General features: G+C 49.0%; 1 protein-coding gene across 9 annotated transcripts in view; it reads left to right on the top strand.

Moving 5' to 3' along the window:
• The window catches only part of PXYLP1 (2-phosphoxylose phosphatase 1), a 68,470-nt gene that overhangs the window by 27,260 nt on the left and 24,894 nt on the right, over window positions 1-16,316 (top strand). For 7 of the 9 annotated variants that reach the window (XM_029214880.1, XM_029214877.1, XM_029214878.1 and 4 more), the window contains one exon: window positions 9,049-9,180. The exons of 1 other annotated variant lie outside the window; for it this stretch is intronic. In XM_029214880.1, the coding sequence (XP_029070713.1) occupies window positions 9,102-9,180 (79 nt within the window). In that variant the 5' untranslated portion in view covers window positions 9,049-9,101. Of the gene's footprint in view, window positions 1-4,924; window positions 4,995-5,171; window positions 5,216-9,048; window positions 9,181-16,316 lie in introns of those variants that run through there. One more of the 9 variants, XM_029214883.1, reaches the window with a different exon arrangement.

The following is a 16,316-nucleotide window of genomic DNA, read 5'->3' as shown; positions in this document are numbered from 1 at the left end:
GGTTGGTGTGAGGCACAGCGCAGAATGTTCCAGGGGCGGCACGTTGCGTGGCTCTCAAGCATCCTTTAAAGTGTCACCCCTGCTGAGAGGGGCAGGGAGGCCTCAGGGCCTGCTCCCGTCCTGTATTCCCAGCAGAGGCTGGGAAGTGGGTATCAGTGGGTGAGCAGTCCAGTCCCTTTGTGGTGGGATTCCTTGGGGTCCATTGATAGGTTGGCCTAGGTGGGGGGAGTGAGGCCCTTGTAGCCACCTGCCTGTCGGCGCCGGGTCACAGGCAAGCTCCCCGTGGAGGAGCAGACCCAGGTGAGGTGAGGGCTCCCTGGCCCAGCCCTGGTGGGGCCTCTGGGCAGCCGGCTGTCCCCGGGTGCGGCAGACTCACTGCAGGTGCAGCTGTGGGGTGGTGCCCGGACTAATCCGCCTCCCCGCTCTGGCTCCTCTCACACACAGAGATGCAAACCCTCCTAGAGTCAGGACAGTCTTCCTTAGTGCAGTTTCTTTGGTTCGTTCCTAAAACGCACATGTTTTCCTAAAATGCAGTTGTGAACCCGTCAGCTCCAATCTGCTCTTGAAGGTTGAGCTCAGCTCGGGCCCGGCTTTCTCCACAGGAAACAGTACCACCCGCTCTGGGCCTAGGTGGGTCCCCTCCCCTCCCCCGCTCTGCTCCCCCATCATGGTACTGGTTTCACAGGCCAGATGTTCTATTTACTCATTCCACTGACCAGACTGTGAGCTTCCTTTTTTTTTTTTTTAACACTTAAATTTTTTTTAACCTCAAACATACACAAAAGCACGGAGGATCATATGATGTGCCCTCAGCATTCATCACCCAGCTTCAGCAATTGTCAGCAGTTTGCCAATCTTGTTTCAGTAATTCCTCCTTGACTTTCCCCCGCCGCTCCCCCTTCCAGAATATTTTAAAGCAATTCCTAGATCTCATATCCTTTCTCTCATAAGTACATTTCAGCTGTGAGCTTCAAGATGGCAGAAACTGTGTCCTGTATCCTGTGTCCTCAGCACTTTCGATGGTGCTCAACACATATTGGCTTTGGGGAAATACGTTGTTTTGAATCAACGGATTGACTGGATGAGTGAATCGGTTTCGGCCTTTAGAACCCAGCCTGCAGGTTAGCTGGAATTTGAATAACTGGAATGTGAATGACTGCTGGGAGCTCACAGCCCCCTTGGTGCTGTCCAGGAGGTCTGGAATCTATCAGGCTCTCACTCATCAGACTTTAAGGTTGGTTTATTCTTAGCCAAGCGTCTTTGATTTTGCAATTAGACTCCACTTTGAGGGGACCTTGGAGAGGGAGGATCACGAAGATGTAGCTTTTACCTTTGCTTGGTTCATATTTAGTTCACAATTATAGACTTGAGGGCTTTTTTGTTCATTATAATGCTGGATTTACTTAGGCCAAAATGATTAAGACCGAAAAAAATATACCAAAGTACAGAATACATCTAAAGCATTTTCTTTCATACTGTCTTTCTATTCCTGGTAATGGTATTTTAACTACACATATGAGATAATTGAATGCATATTTTTCTTTCAAATGGTCATGGTCACGTTTCAAACCCCGAATTCTGTACACTTTGAAGGGGACTCTGAGACCGGAGTCACCAGACGTGGCATTTCCAGCTTTTACAAGGTGAAAATCAGGCCAGGGCTTGGGCTTTGGCAGTCTCTGGTGGTAGAATGGTAGCTTGTAAAAATGCCTTTGATATATTCCTTTTTCCTCTTAATTCGGAAATGGTATTTCCCATAATACAATAATGGGAACTGCCTGTTTACTGGTGCTTTTTTTTCAAAATTACATTCTAAAATATTTTCTTTCACTATTCAAATCTGTTGTAAAGTTGAATTAAGTTAACTGAGTTTTCTGTTTGCTTATTTGTTTTCTTTCTCGCTGCTTCATCAGGGATTCAGAGTAATAATTCTATTTCTGGATTTCAGATATTTTCACCATGTGGGTTTAGCAGTGGGAACTAAGGCTGGGCCCAGTAGACATTTGATGATTGGTAACTGTTAATGTGTTCAGCCTGCAACATGAAACAGTGGTTTCCACGGAAGTATTTACAGGGATTGGATTTGCTCATGATGTCATATTGAGTCAAGAGCATCTTGCATGGAAGGTGATGGGGACTTGAGAGATGTTTGACGGTTAGGAGAGGTGGGAGCTGTACTGAAGTAGGTCGCCGTCCCGCAGCATCTCACCCTGCCGATGTGGCAGTGACTCTTCCTGTGGACTTTGCTTTCCTGGCTGTGAGCAGGCTGTGGGGTTTCTGCTGTGGGCCCGGTCCTGGCTGTCTCTTGGCATGACTTGGACAAGTTCAATGGGTTATCTGCAGGAGCTGCAGTAGATCCCAGGGGTGTGCGTGCTCCGAACTCCTGTGGAGGGAAAATGCAGGAATATGACCGGAAGGAGACCCAAGGAATGCTTGATGTCTTGAGTGGCTGAGAGCCTCCTCACTAGGGATGGGAAAGGAGAAAGGGTCTCTGGAGAATGGGGCTGGAGCGTGGGCCAGAGAGACAGAGAGAGCCCGTTGGCTGGTAATCCTGTCTTCTTAGGATGGGGCCCAACGGAAGCTGAGACAGATGTTCCAGGCTGGAAAACCTGTGGCAGGGCGGGACACCACAGCTGAGTCAGCCCCAAGGAAGGCCGGCGTGGTGGGGCGGGCCAGGAACGGGCTGCAAACGTGGCCGGCCGCCCGCCCTGACGGATGGGGCTGGGCTCGTGAATAAGGCAGTGAGCCGTGGCCAGGGTTTGGAAGGGGAGCCACAGCATGGGGCAGAACAGCAGCTCCGGGAACGGTTGACTCTTTGTGTTTAGTTGGTGGGCAGAGGTCTGTGTGACTCCTCCAGAGCTGGGGGCCACACACAGCACATCCCTACTGTGTGCCAGGTGCTCTGCGTGTTATGATATTTATTCCTGCTCTTTATTTTATTTTATTTTTTTAATAAATTTGTTTGTTTATTTTTGGCTGCATTGGGTCTTCGTTGCTGCACGTGGGCTTTCTCTAGTTGCGGCGAGTGGGAGCTACTCCTCGTTGCGGTGCGCGGGCTTCTCATTGCGGTGGCTTCTCTTGTTGTGGAGCACGGGCTCTAGGCGCACGGGCTTCAGTAGTTGTGGCTCACAGGCTCAGTAGTTGTGGCTCGCGGGCTCTAGAGCGCAGGCTCGGTAGTTGCGGCGCACGGGCTTAGTTGCTCTGCGTCATGTGGGATCTTCCCAGACCGGGGCTCAAACCCGTGTCTCCTGCGTTGGCAGATGGATTCTCAACCACTGCGCCACCAGGGAAGTCCTACTCCTGCTCTTTTATGCTCTTATCCCTAATCTTATTTAAAGATCAGGATCCTGAAACTCGGCAAAGTGTAAGTTGTCAGGAGGACACAGAAGAAAATAGCGGCAGAGCAGGGAATTGACACAGATATGCTGGTCTCTGAAGCCTCATGTTTTCCACTATATCAGGGCTCCCCGGATCTCTTCCACTGAAGAAGTAAAGAAACACCCCAGGGCGGAGCCATGCACCGGGTTCTCACATTGGGGTCCTAGCTCCAGCTGCAAATGCAAACTTCAAAGCCATGTAATTATATCGTTATTCTTTAGCCGTTTAAAAAAAAAAAAAGAACAGAGCGTGACCTTCCTTTCCAAGTATTCTAGGAAAATTAGCTCCAGGAGAAGGCATGTATATGTTTATCCCAGGTTCGGTGTTAATGTGCTGCCCCCTTCCCCCTCCCCCTGGCCCCTAGGCTTTGTGCCACCAGGCTGGTCCTAGCACAGTGGCAGTAATGAGATTCTGACCATTATTTGCCATTTGCAGTCTGCCAAGGGAGAGTCAGAAGATAGGGGCACCAGAAACCCAGAACATATCAAGGGGAAATGGTGCGTGTCCTTTGATGGAGGCCTGTGTCATCAAATGAAAAGCCACAGATAACGTGGAGACGTCAGTAGCCCAAAAACTAAAAGCACTACGGCAGTCATATGATCCCAGCCATCTGGTTAACCCAACATATCCTCGGTATTTTAAATCTGGAACTAAATATAGCTCCTTTCCCCAAAAGCCCTCAGCATATTGAAGAATGTAGATGAGATGAAGCTTTTGTATGTGGTGCCTGCAAAAAAAAGATGAGGATATAGGGATCTAGACCCTGGCTTAGAATTTCCTGGTAAAAACCCAAGGTATTTTCTCTTTATTGGATCAGTTAGCTTTTGCTTTACAGGTCTCAAGCTCCCCAAACTTAGTGGCTTAAAACCTTTACATATTTGCTGTGATCTGGGGGTTGGCTGTGCAGTTCTTTTAGTCTGGGCTGACTCTCCCGATCTGCATCTACAGGTGGTAAGGCTGGGCTGGATGGTCTCGGATGGCCTTGCTCACATGTGTGGTGATTGGCAGGCTGGTGGTCTGAAGAGAGCCTCAGCCAGGACTGCTTGCCTTGGCCCCATGTGGTCTCTCATTGTCCAACAGCTCGCCTGGGCGTCTTCACACGGTGGTCTTGGTGTTCTAAAAGCAGCCAAGGAGGACAAGCCCTAATGCATAAGTACTTTTCATGCCTCTGTTTGCAGCTCATTTGCTGTCGTCCCATTGGCCAAAGCATATTGTCCAAGCTTAGAGTCGGTTTGGGAGGCATCTACACAAGGCCGTGGACACAGAAAGGCATGAACAGACTGGGGGCCGTCACCGCAACAAATCAAACCTGTCTATAAGCCTGAGATTCAACTTAGCAAAAGCAGTTATTTCCACCTGATGCCCACCTGAAGATGACTCTGAACCAGGCTGTGACTCACCCTCATGTAAAGAGGCAGTTCTAGTGGCCTCATCTGTCAGTAAGTGTGGTGGAAAATCTCTCGAGAGCCTGGAGGCAGGAAGTGCTTAAAGGTCAGACCCAGCCCAGCACCAGAAGAAAGTTCTCACCACCCACACCCAAATGCAGGGCAACCAAGAGGCAAGTCTGGTTCCCGAGCTGCTAAAGCAAGAGACACCACCAGGCTCAGAAATCAGTGGTGGGTGGCTTCCCCCGGGCAGCAAGGCTGCATCCCAGGCCCACAGTGAGAGGCTGAAGATGGCATCTGAACCAGAGCGACAGAGGGACGGGTGGGGATGAGAACAGGTGACCATTTTAGCACTCACATAGCTGGAGGAACCAGCAAACAGGTTAAGAAACTCTTCCTCTTTCCCAGGAGGAGGGAGGAAGCAGCAGAGTGAACTGACAGAAGATGAGTAGGTAACGAAGCCATTTTTGTTACCATTTACTTTCTTTTTTTAAAAATTTATTTATTTTATTTATTTATTTTTGGCTGCATTGGGTCTTTCTTGCTGTGCGTGGGCTTTCTCTAGTTGTGGCGAGCGGGGGCTACTCTTCGTTGCGGTGCGCAGGCTTCTCATTGCAGTGGCTTCTCTTGTTCCAGAGCACAGGCTCTAGGCACACGGGCTTCAGTAGTTGCGGCTCACAGGCTCTAGAGCGCAGGCTCAATAGTTGTGGCGCATGGGCTTAGTTGCTCCGTGGCATGTGGGATCTTCCCAGACCAGAGCTCGAACCCATGTCCCCTGCATTGGCAGGCGGATTCTTAACCACTGCGCCACCAGGGAAGCCCACCATTTTCTTTTAATATTTATTTATTTTACTTATTTATTTTCCTTACGTTTTTTGGCTGCGTTGGGTCTTAGTTGTGGCACACGGGATCTTTGTTGAGGCAAGAGGGATCTTTTCGTTACAGTGCGCGGTCTGCTCAGGTTTCTCTCTAGCTGTGGCGTGCGGGTTTTTCTCTCTCTAGTCATGGCCGCGGGCTCCAGAGCGCATGGGCTCTCTCGTTGAGGTGCGCAAGCTCAGTAGTTGCGGCGCGCAGGCTTAGTTGCCCTGCGGCTTGTGGGATCCTAGTTCCCCAACCAGGGATCGAACCCGCATCCCCTGCATTGCAAGGAGGATTCTCTACCACTGGACCACCAGGGAAGTTCCTGACAACCATTTCCTTTTGAGCGTCTACCATACGCTGGGGATTGTACTTAGCCTCACAACACCCCCGGGTAATTAGTCCCAATTTACAGATGAGGAAACTGAGTCTCAGAGAGATTAAGTAACTTGGCCCATGGTCGCCGAGCTCGAGGTTCTGACCCAGCTCTGTCTGCCTCCAGAGTGCCGTGTGGCCTTTCTCTGCACGTGCTGCTGATGTGGTCCCACAGAGAAGCATCTTCAGGCAGCAAGAAAAGCAGAACCCTCCTAACAGAACTCTGAAAGGCCCCAAAGGCCATCTGCTGGTCAGGAACGCTTGAAGATGTTCGTGTAAAGGAAATGGAGCCCTTCCAAAGGTGGTGTTAGCCTCAAAAGAAGGTGGTAGCGTAACAGAAGGGACAGGAAGGCATGAAGGAAAGCCCCAGGATATTTATTTTGGGGGGAACAGGGACACCCAAAAGGAGACATTGCTCTGAACCTTCTCCACATTCTGTGATCTAATCTCCATCCACACACCCCACTCACCTTCCCCAAATTAAAAGGATCCCCTTATAAGAAGGTCATTGTAAAGTAGAATAAATCCAATCGGGAACGACTGCGTTAGTGAGAGGGTTCTGAAATCCACAGGCTGGTGAGCCAGAAGCAGCCAGCCGTCCTCAGGTAGCTAAGAAGCTGGCACATGCCAAAAGTTAACTTGTTCTGCGTAGATACACGGGTTGCAACTAGAATCAGTATGTGGACATGTGGGGATGACACTGTAAGGCATAAGAAAGAGCTTTAGAGGCACAGATCTCATTTCGTATCTTGTCATCACCACTTAATAACCTCGTGCCCTTGAGCTTCAATTTTCTGCTTGCATGTTAGAAATTACCAAGCCTGTCCTCAGAGCATGTCACGGGAATCCTAAGGGAATGGATGGTTTTGAGAAGTTAGAAGTTCCTGGTTCCCGGAGGAGTGGAGCAAAGGTTGGAAGCTGCCCAGGGGAGGCTGCTCCGAGGGAACGCTGACATTCCACCCGGGTGGGGTATATTTTGGAAATACTGGCCAGTGTTTGCAGCTGAATGTTGGTGCCTTCCGTGCTCATCCCTGCGGAGCTTGGCCAGGCAGCAGAACCTGTCCAGGGTGAGGGGTAGAGAGACTGTGACTTGGATTTGACTTAGGTTGTTTTCCTTTGGTCGGGGAGGGGGACGGTTGCTGTTGAACCATCAGATGAGCATTGCCGAGGACACCCCCAAGGTCGAGGATATGAGAGAGTAGACTATGACGACTCCCAGACAGCCCAGGCAAGGAACTCACCAGCCTGGATCAGCAGCCCAGAGCCACCCAGGCTTGATGCTTTACATCTGGGATTGGGGTTTGTCCACATGAAGGCTTCACCCTCTTTGTTGCCTCAAGAGGGAACAGCTACAGGGCTACAGTCAGATGGACCCACATCCTGTCTCTCACTGTGACCTCAGCCACCTTGGGGGTTCAGTGCAGAAGTCCTGGCCTTGGCCTCTCACCAAGTGTAGATTCTGGGTCTGTGGGTGTCCTTGCAAACACCCCCAGGGGGAGGCCATGGGGAGTTTGAGTTTTGGAAACAGAAAACATTTATTTGCGGTCCTAAATATATTAAGTCCTGGGTGGGATCAACCAGGGTTGTGTGTTGTTTTAGCCAGAAACGCCAGAGAGCTTGTGAGGCTGGTGAGTCCCCACCAGGGCAGAGAGGTGAGTGTCCCCAGGAGGACAGATCACCTTGGGACATGAAGTACTGGCCCCTGGATAGGAGCGGTGACTAAAGGGACAGAAGCAGTGCTCATTTGAAGGTATAAATTGGGATCATTTGTTAACAGAGTTGCCGGACGCTGGACGTACAGGCTCAACTGTGAGGTGCAAGTGTATTTTCGTCAGTCTTTTAGCCACCGTTCTCTTGTGATAGAAAGTCTGACAGGTCTTTTAAAGGAGTGGTTTCTCAGACTCCCTTGTAGAGCTCTGGGTGTGGAGGTGGGTGAGTTGGGGGAGGGCAGCTGGGAAGCAAGAGACCCCAGGGCTCTGGCTCCTGCGTCGTTCCCTGCACATGTGCTCTTTTTTTTTTTTTTAACAGCTTTGTTGAGGTATAATTCACATACCAAACAACTCACCTGAAGGGTATAATTCAGTAGCTTTTGATATATTCATAGAGGTGTGCAGTCCTCACCGCATTAGCAGGTGAGCTTTTATCTGATTGCTTTTCTATTGTATTTGAAGGAGAAAAAGATTCTGCCACTAAAATCAGGTTTGAAATAACTGTTATAATCTTGCTGTGGTTAAGAACCTTTTGTGAAGAGGCTGTGCTTTTCAAGTTCTATTTTAAACCCCAATGAGAATCAGGAAATAAATTTGGTATCTAAGACTGATGGGGTAAAACCCATAGCAACCATTCACTTTTTTCACAGGAGGGACATTTAGAGCCTCATTCAGCGTTTTTTTTAAAGTCCTTTTGCACAGTTCTAACATGGTCAGAGAAAATTAGAATGGTGAGTGGGGCTGCAGGAAGACCCACGGATGCAGCTGAAATAGGCCCAGTGGTCCAGGATCGGGGGAGGTCTCTAATTAGCAGATGTTCCTACTTGGCGTAGGAACAGATCCTCGACACAGCCCAGCTGTCCCTAAAGGCATTAAAGTGGGGCATGAGGCAGTGATTGACATTCAGGGTAACGATCGAAGTTAAAGAAGCAGGGTCATCGTAGCGAAGTGTGCATCAGAAACGGTTGAAGATTTAGAAGTCGGGGGTCAGAATGGGGTGAGCATTTGCTGGTCCTTGTAAAGACTTCATGCGTCTGGCACACTGTAAGTGCTCAATAAACATCCTGTCCGTTTTTCTTTGGAAAGGCCATGCTGTAAAATCTCCTTCTCTCTTGAGGTCAGATAAACGAAGCATTCACAGACTGTTCCCACCTGTTAATTTGAAGGGCACCTTCTCAGCTGGGCTAGTTTGGGGGCAAAGACATCAGCAGCAGCGCAGGAATGTTCTCCGAAGGGGATTCACGCTTCCCTGCCGGAGGATGGGGCTAATTAGATTATTTCCGGTTGACAAACTTGGTTTTCCACCTTGGAACACATGTTTCTTACCTCTCCTCTCTTCACAGGATGTGTTCCTGATTCGAGGTGAAACCATGAAGAGAAGATAAAACAAATAATAATGCTTTTCCGCAATCGCTTCGTGCTGCTGCTGGCCCTGGCTGCGCTGCTGGCCTTCGTGAGCCTCAGCCTTCAGTTCTGTGAGTGTGGCTGGGCTGGCGGGTCCCGGCCGGGGGAGTGCTTCTCTCTGAAATAGAAGGCCCCATGGGGAGGAAGCACATAGGTCCCAAAGCCTTTGTTCTTTCAGTGAACAGTGAGGTTTCAAACAACCCAGTCTTTTTATTGTTGGCCCTAGCGGTGGGAGGCTGTGATTCTGTGCCTGTGAGGAACAAGAGCAATCACTAAGCCTCGTGACGCGTTTTTGGCTTCTCCCTGGATTCCTAAACTTCCTGGTTATTCCTGGATCTTTAGTTCAGGTTCCCAAGGCGAAGACAGTGAGTGGTCAGCTCGTGTCCTCATGCAGGTCGCACAGCAGAGGTGCCTGGCCCACCAGCTGGTTCTTTGGGGGTTGGGTGTTCGTTATTAGGGAGGGTAGGGGGATTAGGTCCCAGTACCAAACGCAGCCCCTGGGCAGCAGGGACCGTGCATGGGAAACCCCACATGGCAAGCACAGCTGAGGAAGCCAGTCCATGGGCCTCACCACCTGCACTCTGCCCTTCACTGGGAGCCTGTGCTCAGGCTGGGCCCCAAATTTATGTGCCCCACTGCTCCCTGAGGGAGTTTGTCCTCAAATAACCGATCTGGTCTGGTACCTTGTTGGTTGTAACCCTTCAGTGGTGGGTCCCCGGGAGGCCCCTTGCCTTCCTGGGGCCCCTCTCTCACCTTGAACTTTACGCCATAGGCTTGTCGAGTGGCTTGGCATTCTCTCCACATGCAGGTTGTGCTCTGTGCCTAGATCCTGCCGGCCCCTCTGCCTGGCCTGTCCTCCTCACCTCCCTTCCATCTTCTCCTCCACATGGTTCACTCAGCCCTTTCTTTTTCAGGAACGTTCCGTGACTCCCTAACTGGGTCTGGGCTTCTTGGCTGTACTTCCGGGGTGCCCCGAACCTGCTCCCCTCCTACACTAGCCGTGCGGCATCATACTTCTCAGTTCTTGTGTCTTTTCCATCTACAAGACTGTCTGCTCTTTGAGAGCAGCACCCACATCTGTTTCCCTCTTTATCACGGGAACCAGCATTGCCAACCCCACAGGAGGTGTCTCAGGAATGTTTACGTGAATGGATGAACCTACACCTGCTCTGGAAAGCAGGCTGACCCTAATTCCCTGTGCTTCTGGTGCTGTGTACTTGAAGCCGAGAAAATATCTGGGCAATGCCGACAATTGTGTTTTTGCTGCCATCTACCTGCCCTCCACTTCCCCCCTCACCCCGATGGGTGGGAAACAAGGGCTTGGCCTCCATCACCGCCTGGGGCATCTCTGTGAGGAGGTGGCGTTGCCGTCACTGTCTGCCTGATGGAAGGAAGGGCAGGTGGCTGCGAGAGCAGGATGTTCTCAGTGTGCTGGGGGACGTGGGAAAGACTTGGCATTTGGAATAAGTGGTTTGAAGGCAAGAGGCTTTGAGCAAGTTTCTCCGTTTCACCTCCAATCTGTGACATATTCCATGCACACATCGAGTGCATATGACAGGCACTTCTAACAGTAAAGAGAATTAAAAATACTCACTTTGTCCTTCCAGAATAGGGAAAGAGGTCAAGAGAAGATACTTGTGTAAAGTTTAAAGGTTCTCCAGATGGTTAATAAACTGTTTAAAAAAAAGGAAAAGAATCTTTTCCAGAAAGTGTGTTAGGACTGTCATTCATTTAGTTGTTTATAACTTTTCATTAAAAACTTTCCATCCTGTCACTGGAGAGGTAGGATGTTACCATCAACCTTGACTGTTATTCTGAGACCCTGACAGGTTCTGAGATGTGAACGTGGGTTACTTGTGTTTGCTGGCTTTCTCTTGCATGAGGTGGTTTCCACATCACTCAATTGGCCTGTGTGTTTCGCTTATATAACTCTTCTGAAAGTACCTTCTGTTTTAGGAGAGCCGCTTTTCAGCCGTACTGTTTTTTCGGGAAAATTTTGCAGGGTAAATTGGCCTGCCTGGGTCTGAGGTCTTTATTCTTGACTATATTGGAGTTCGGGAAGACGTTAAGATATGAACATTCTTTCTGCTCTTCTGCTTCTAGGTAAACTGTAACTTTGGAATTTATTTTCATGTGAAAATTGAGTTACATTGCTTTATTTTTTAGTTGCTTTATTGGTTGCTAATTATTATGGTGTAAGAAACTGGACTAATTCGTAATACAAAGGTGTCTGCTTCAGTAACGCTTATATTTTCATCCTTACCCTGAAATATATGGACTTTTTTCTTTACCGTTTCTTTTGACTTATTTTTGAATACCGGATTAGCACATATAATTGTCTTAGGTGATATATTTGAGACAATCAAATAGAACTTGGTTTTCTCATGTTTTGAATGAACAATATTGTTTTATTTGTTTTCTGAAATGATTGTATATTTTATTTTGTCTTGTTGATAGTTTTCTTTTTCTGATGTTTTGAATATGAGAAAGTTATGACCCAGGTTACAATGAAAAAAATCAGGTTGTTTAAAAAAAAGCATTTCTTCCTCTCGGTACAGAAAGTGTGTATGTGAACCCACATATATTTATTAAGTGCTTATGTGTGTTAGATATTTTTCTACACTGTCGGGGTAGAGGTGGTAGGGAAAGGATACAAAAAAGATTAAAATACAGTTCATAGTTTCTCAAACTACGTTTATTTTAAATGGTAGTAATGACTCCCTGTATGGTAGTAGACACTAATGAAAATCATTCATTTTGTGTTTTCAAGTCCTTGATGTTTTTGACTTTGGAAATAGAGGGATTCTGAAATTCCCGATATTCAAATCGAAGAAGGGAACAAGTAAGGTATATATATCATTAGTTATTCTAGTTAAAATGTGTACAAGTGGAAAAATAACTTCTCAAATTGAGGGACTCCTTCAGTGCGACAGGAAAAGACCACTGGGTTATGAAAACCTGTGGATGATTCGTTATTTTGCTGCTTTTTCTGCTCGTTTGTAATCGTCCATTTTCCTGCTGCGACCCACCCTTTCCTTCATGCTTATCCTGTGCTCATTTCACCACGTTCCAACCACCATTCCCAAAATGGCAGCGTGGCAGGAGCTCAGCCCGCAGACCCTGGAACCACAGCCTTGGGTTTGAATGCCGCTCTGCCACTTAGCAGCTGTGTGCCCTCGGCAGGTGTGGCCTCCTGGAGCCTCTATTCCTTCTTCTGTAAAATGGAGTTCATTGTTGCTACTTTGAAACCTTGGCGTGAGAACGGAGATTTTGTGGGAAAACCCTTGGCTCGGGGAAGCACAGTCAGTGTAAACAGTAGAGTCCTGTCATGATATATCATCACCAGAATCCAGGGCTCTTGGTGTCCCAAAGGCTGCTTCAGCCACTTGTGGAGAGAGCTTTTGAAACAGTATATCATGCATTTCTTTCTTTTTGATCAGAGTTCATTGGCCGTGATAGGAGTCAGTCTACACTGGGCACGTGTATCTTGGGCAGGGCCCTGGTTGACCAGAGCACGTTTCTAAGGGAGATGTCCAAGGTGGACTGGAAACGCAGATCCCCAGGTAGAAGAGGGGAGGGTTAACCTGCCAAAGTGAAAGCCAGAGTGAAGGCTGTCTTCAGTAGCTGCAGAGCCCTATCTCTATCCAGTATCTGCAAGAGGAGTGAGACCAGCTCTGTGTGGCCTGGTGGCCAGGGAGACACATTTTAGTTAAGCATCAAGCGAAGCTTCCTGAATGTCATTGTCCGGCGGAGGTGGAGCGGGCTGTGTGCACACCCGGGAGCATCGCTCTATGAAGAATAGGACAGTAGGCAGGTCACTGGACCTGATCCCATTTAAAACCTCTTCAGACTCTGAGGTTTTGGGAATTTTATCTTTCCTTGTTGATCCAGTGCCATGAGTTTGCATAACTTTGTCCTTCAGCAAATGTTCCACTGTGTGCCAGGCCAGGGCTGGGCGTTTCATCTCCTAGGAGCCACAGGAGCTCTCTGTCTGGTGGAGGAGAATCCCGAGCAGATACTTGGAACACAGTGTACAATATGCTGGGACAGGAAAGAGGCAGCCCCACGAGGAAGTGGGAAAGAACGTGGACTCCAGAGCCAGACTGCCTGGGTCGAGTCCCCGTCCTGCCACCTACCAGCTGTGTGAGGTCAGGCACGTTACCTACCCTCTCCGTGCCTCGGTTTCCTCATTTGTAAAATGGGGATAACGAGAGTTCCTATTTCACTGGGTTGGTAAAGGATATTTATAACACACCTAGAACAGTTCCTGGCACATAATAATCACTCTGTGCGTGTTTGTTAAATAACATGAATGAGAGATGACTCGTGACAGGGCGACATGGGCGGAGGAGGGACAAGAAGCCGATCCAGCGTAGGAGGTCAGGGAAGACTCATTCCCGGAGGAGGTGACATCCGAGCTTCAGCCTTGAGGGATGAGTTGGAGTTGTCCAAAAAGGAAGCTGGGAAGGGCATTCCTGGCAGATGGAGGTGGGTGTGCAAAGGCAGGGCAGGAGAGAGCAGGACCAGGTTAGTCACCGGTGGGTAGCTGTGAAGCTGGGCAAAGGCCTAGGCCACCTCCATCACCGTGTTATATCCTGAAAGTATGGGGAGCCACTGAAGCAGGGGAGACAGCATATCATTAGATTTGTCTGGGAAAGACCACAGTCTGGTACAGTGTTTGCAGAAGAGCGGTCTCCTGAGCCCCTTGATTACAGCAGCCCCGGGCGTCTGTTAAAACGCGTGTTCCAAAACCAGAAAGAGAGCACATTTGTGCCCCTCCCCAGAGAATCAGAATTGTGGGAGGAGAACTCCCTGGGGCTTCTAATGTACACAAAATTTGGGCCCTGCCCGTTCAGAGGCCGGTGGGAGGCTGATACTGAGAGACAACTTGGGGCCACCTTCCTCCTCCAGTTAAAGGCTGGGAGTGGCTCCGATGAAGGTGTTGGCCCCGAAAGGAAGGAGCAAAGCTGAGAGCATCAGGTGATTCTGTGGACTTTGAGCTAAACGATCGGGCGGTACAGCGGGCCTGGGGTGAAGAAAGAGAAGGGAAGGCTCTGCCACACCGTGTAGGGCTCAGGTGGTCCAGTGGGTGCTGCCTTCATTCACGCATCCACGCAGCCGCTCACACAGACGGCCCCTCCACCTGGCTTAAGTGTGCCGAAGGCCGAAGGCAGTACCCAGCGCACATTCTGGGAGGTCGCCCGTGTGGAGCTGTTGGCGGTGGGTGAGGAGGCCCGGGGAGAGCAGTCTGAGCAAGCGGAGAAGCAGGGCAAGCCCAGGCAGCTAGGTGGGAGCGGAGCAGGCGAAGAGCTGGGGCCTCCGCCTGCTGCCCTTCGAGCTCGGCTGTTGGCATTTGCGGCTCCAGCTCTTCGTGGGCCCCCCCGAAGGTCCATGGCGTATGGTGGTGAGGATTTTGCTGAGGCACAAATACACATAATCATAGCTGTGAATGGGCACCTTGGGCTGGTCCTGCGTCCCGCCCTGCAAAGCTGCGGGGCTTTGTCATTCTCTCTTCTCTGTCCTGTGTACATTTTATGGAGGAAAGCATGTGTCCGGGTGATGTGTGTAAATTTGGGGATCCATGAAGATCCTGATATGTTTTGGTGGCAAAGGTTGGGGGATGCAACCCTTAGAATGCCAAGGCTCTAATGTACTGTGTATTTAAAAAACACAATAAGGTTCCTGCTGGGTTTTTATTTTGGTGAGTCGAAGTCCAAAAAACGAGAAATTTAAAATGAGGGCTTGCATTTTTAACCTAAGGGTTCATAGGTTCTAAATAAATTATTTAGTATTTTTTTAATTAATCTTGATCCTTTTCTTGGAGATTTATTTTCTTTGATTTCTGAGAGTTTTAATGTTGCTTTTTCTTTGAATGTTTCATGCCCAGCTACCACATAGAGTTAAATATCTTTGGGTAGGAAAAATTCTGTAGGTAAATGACAAAATTAAGTCTGACAAATCAGCTTTTATCATAACATCTTAAGCTCATGTCATGGTTATTATTGGAGGAGGTGAGAGTATCATGTACCACGCAGGCCCTTCCACGAACTAAAAATGGGACACATTTATGTCCGTGGGTTCTTTCTAGTTTTTTTCCAGGGTGGGAACATTGTTTCTGTCTCTCTCTCTTTTTCTTTCTCCCCCCCTGCTTCCCCCTCTCTCCCTCACCCTCCCTCTCTCCCTCCCTTCCTTTCTTCCTTCTTTCCTTCCCTCCTTCCTTGTTTCTGATCTTAGAGAATTTCTCCTAAGAATAGACGGAGGACAGAGATGTATGCTCAAAGATGTTTATTGCATCACTGCTTATAATAGGAAAAAGGGGTAGACAACCAAAGTGCCCAACAGGAAATACTGCTGCATCCATTATACCATGTTTACATAGACCTGTCTATATTGACTTAGAAGGTTGTCCATAATATATCTACTAAAAGGACATGTGGTACTTTTATGTGTGTGTGTGTGTGTGTGTGTGTGTGTGTGTGTGTGTAGTTAGCAATATTGATAAGAAGGGACTCTCCCATTTTAGAGGAGAGGAAACTATCCAGGCTAGTTAGTAAAACTAGGAAGTGTTAGTAAAATGAGTCAGTGAATTCAGGAGAACATCTGCCAATCGCCAAGACTGTATGAGGAGAGAGACAAAGTAGGAAAGGAAGCTGCAGGATGTTGACATTGGAGTACCCACTGAGTGGAGCTGAGCCAGGGATGCAGTGGGAGTCTGCCCAGGTAGTTTGCACTAATCAGCTTGGGCCCCACTCCTGTTGTCTTGGCAACAGGGCTCCAAGCTGATGACATTAAACAAAAAGAAACTTGAAGTGAGGTAAGTGGTAATCAGAGGCAGAGCCCTGTGATCTTGGTAGCATCCCACCAGGGGGAAGGGGTTGGAGGGGGAGGTTTTTGAGACTGATCAGCAATGAGGTCTTGGGGGACAGAATCTGAACCCCAAATAAGAAGGTGAAGTCAGGAATGCACACAGAGGGAGCTCTGGAGCAGTCTCACCATCCTTCCTGCCAGTGTGGCCCCGGCACACGACACCTCACTGGGGCCCGGCAGAGCCAGGCCGCCCGGAGTGGGAGGGACAGGGAGTTCGCCACAATGCAGGGCCCTCTCTGAATTAACTGTTTTGGGCTCCGGCATCACCTCTTGTCCTCCCTGTCTCCTTCCCTCTTTTTTCTGTATCATCTGAGGGGCTGGACCCCACTGGCCAGGGGTT

This window comes from Monodon monoceros, unplaced genomic scaffold, assembly GCF_005190385.1.
Source record: "Monodon monoceros isolate NGI ecotype Baffin Bay Population unplaced genomic scaffold, NGI_Narwhal_1 Super_Scaffold_11, whole genome shotgun sequence".
In the NCBI taxonomy this organism is placed as follows: domain Eukaryota; kingdom Metazoa; phylum Chordata; class Mammalia; order Artiodactyla; family Monodontidae; genus Monodon; species Monodon monoceros.
Note: the sequence above shows the minus strand (reverse complement) of the source record. Positions and strands in the feature narration are given on the sequence as shown.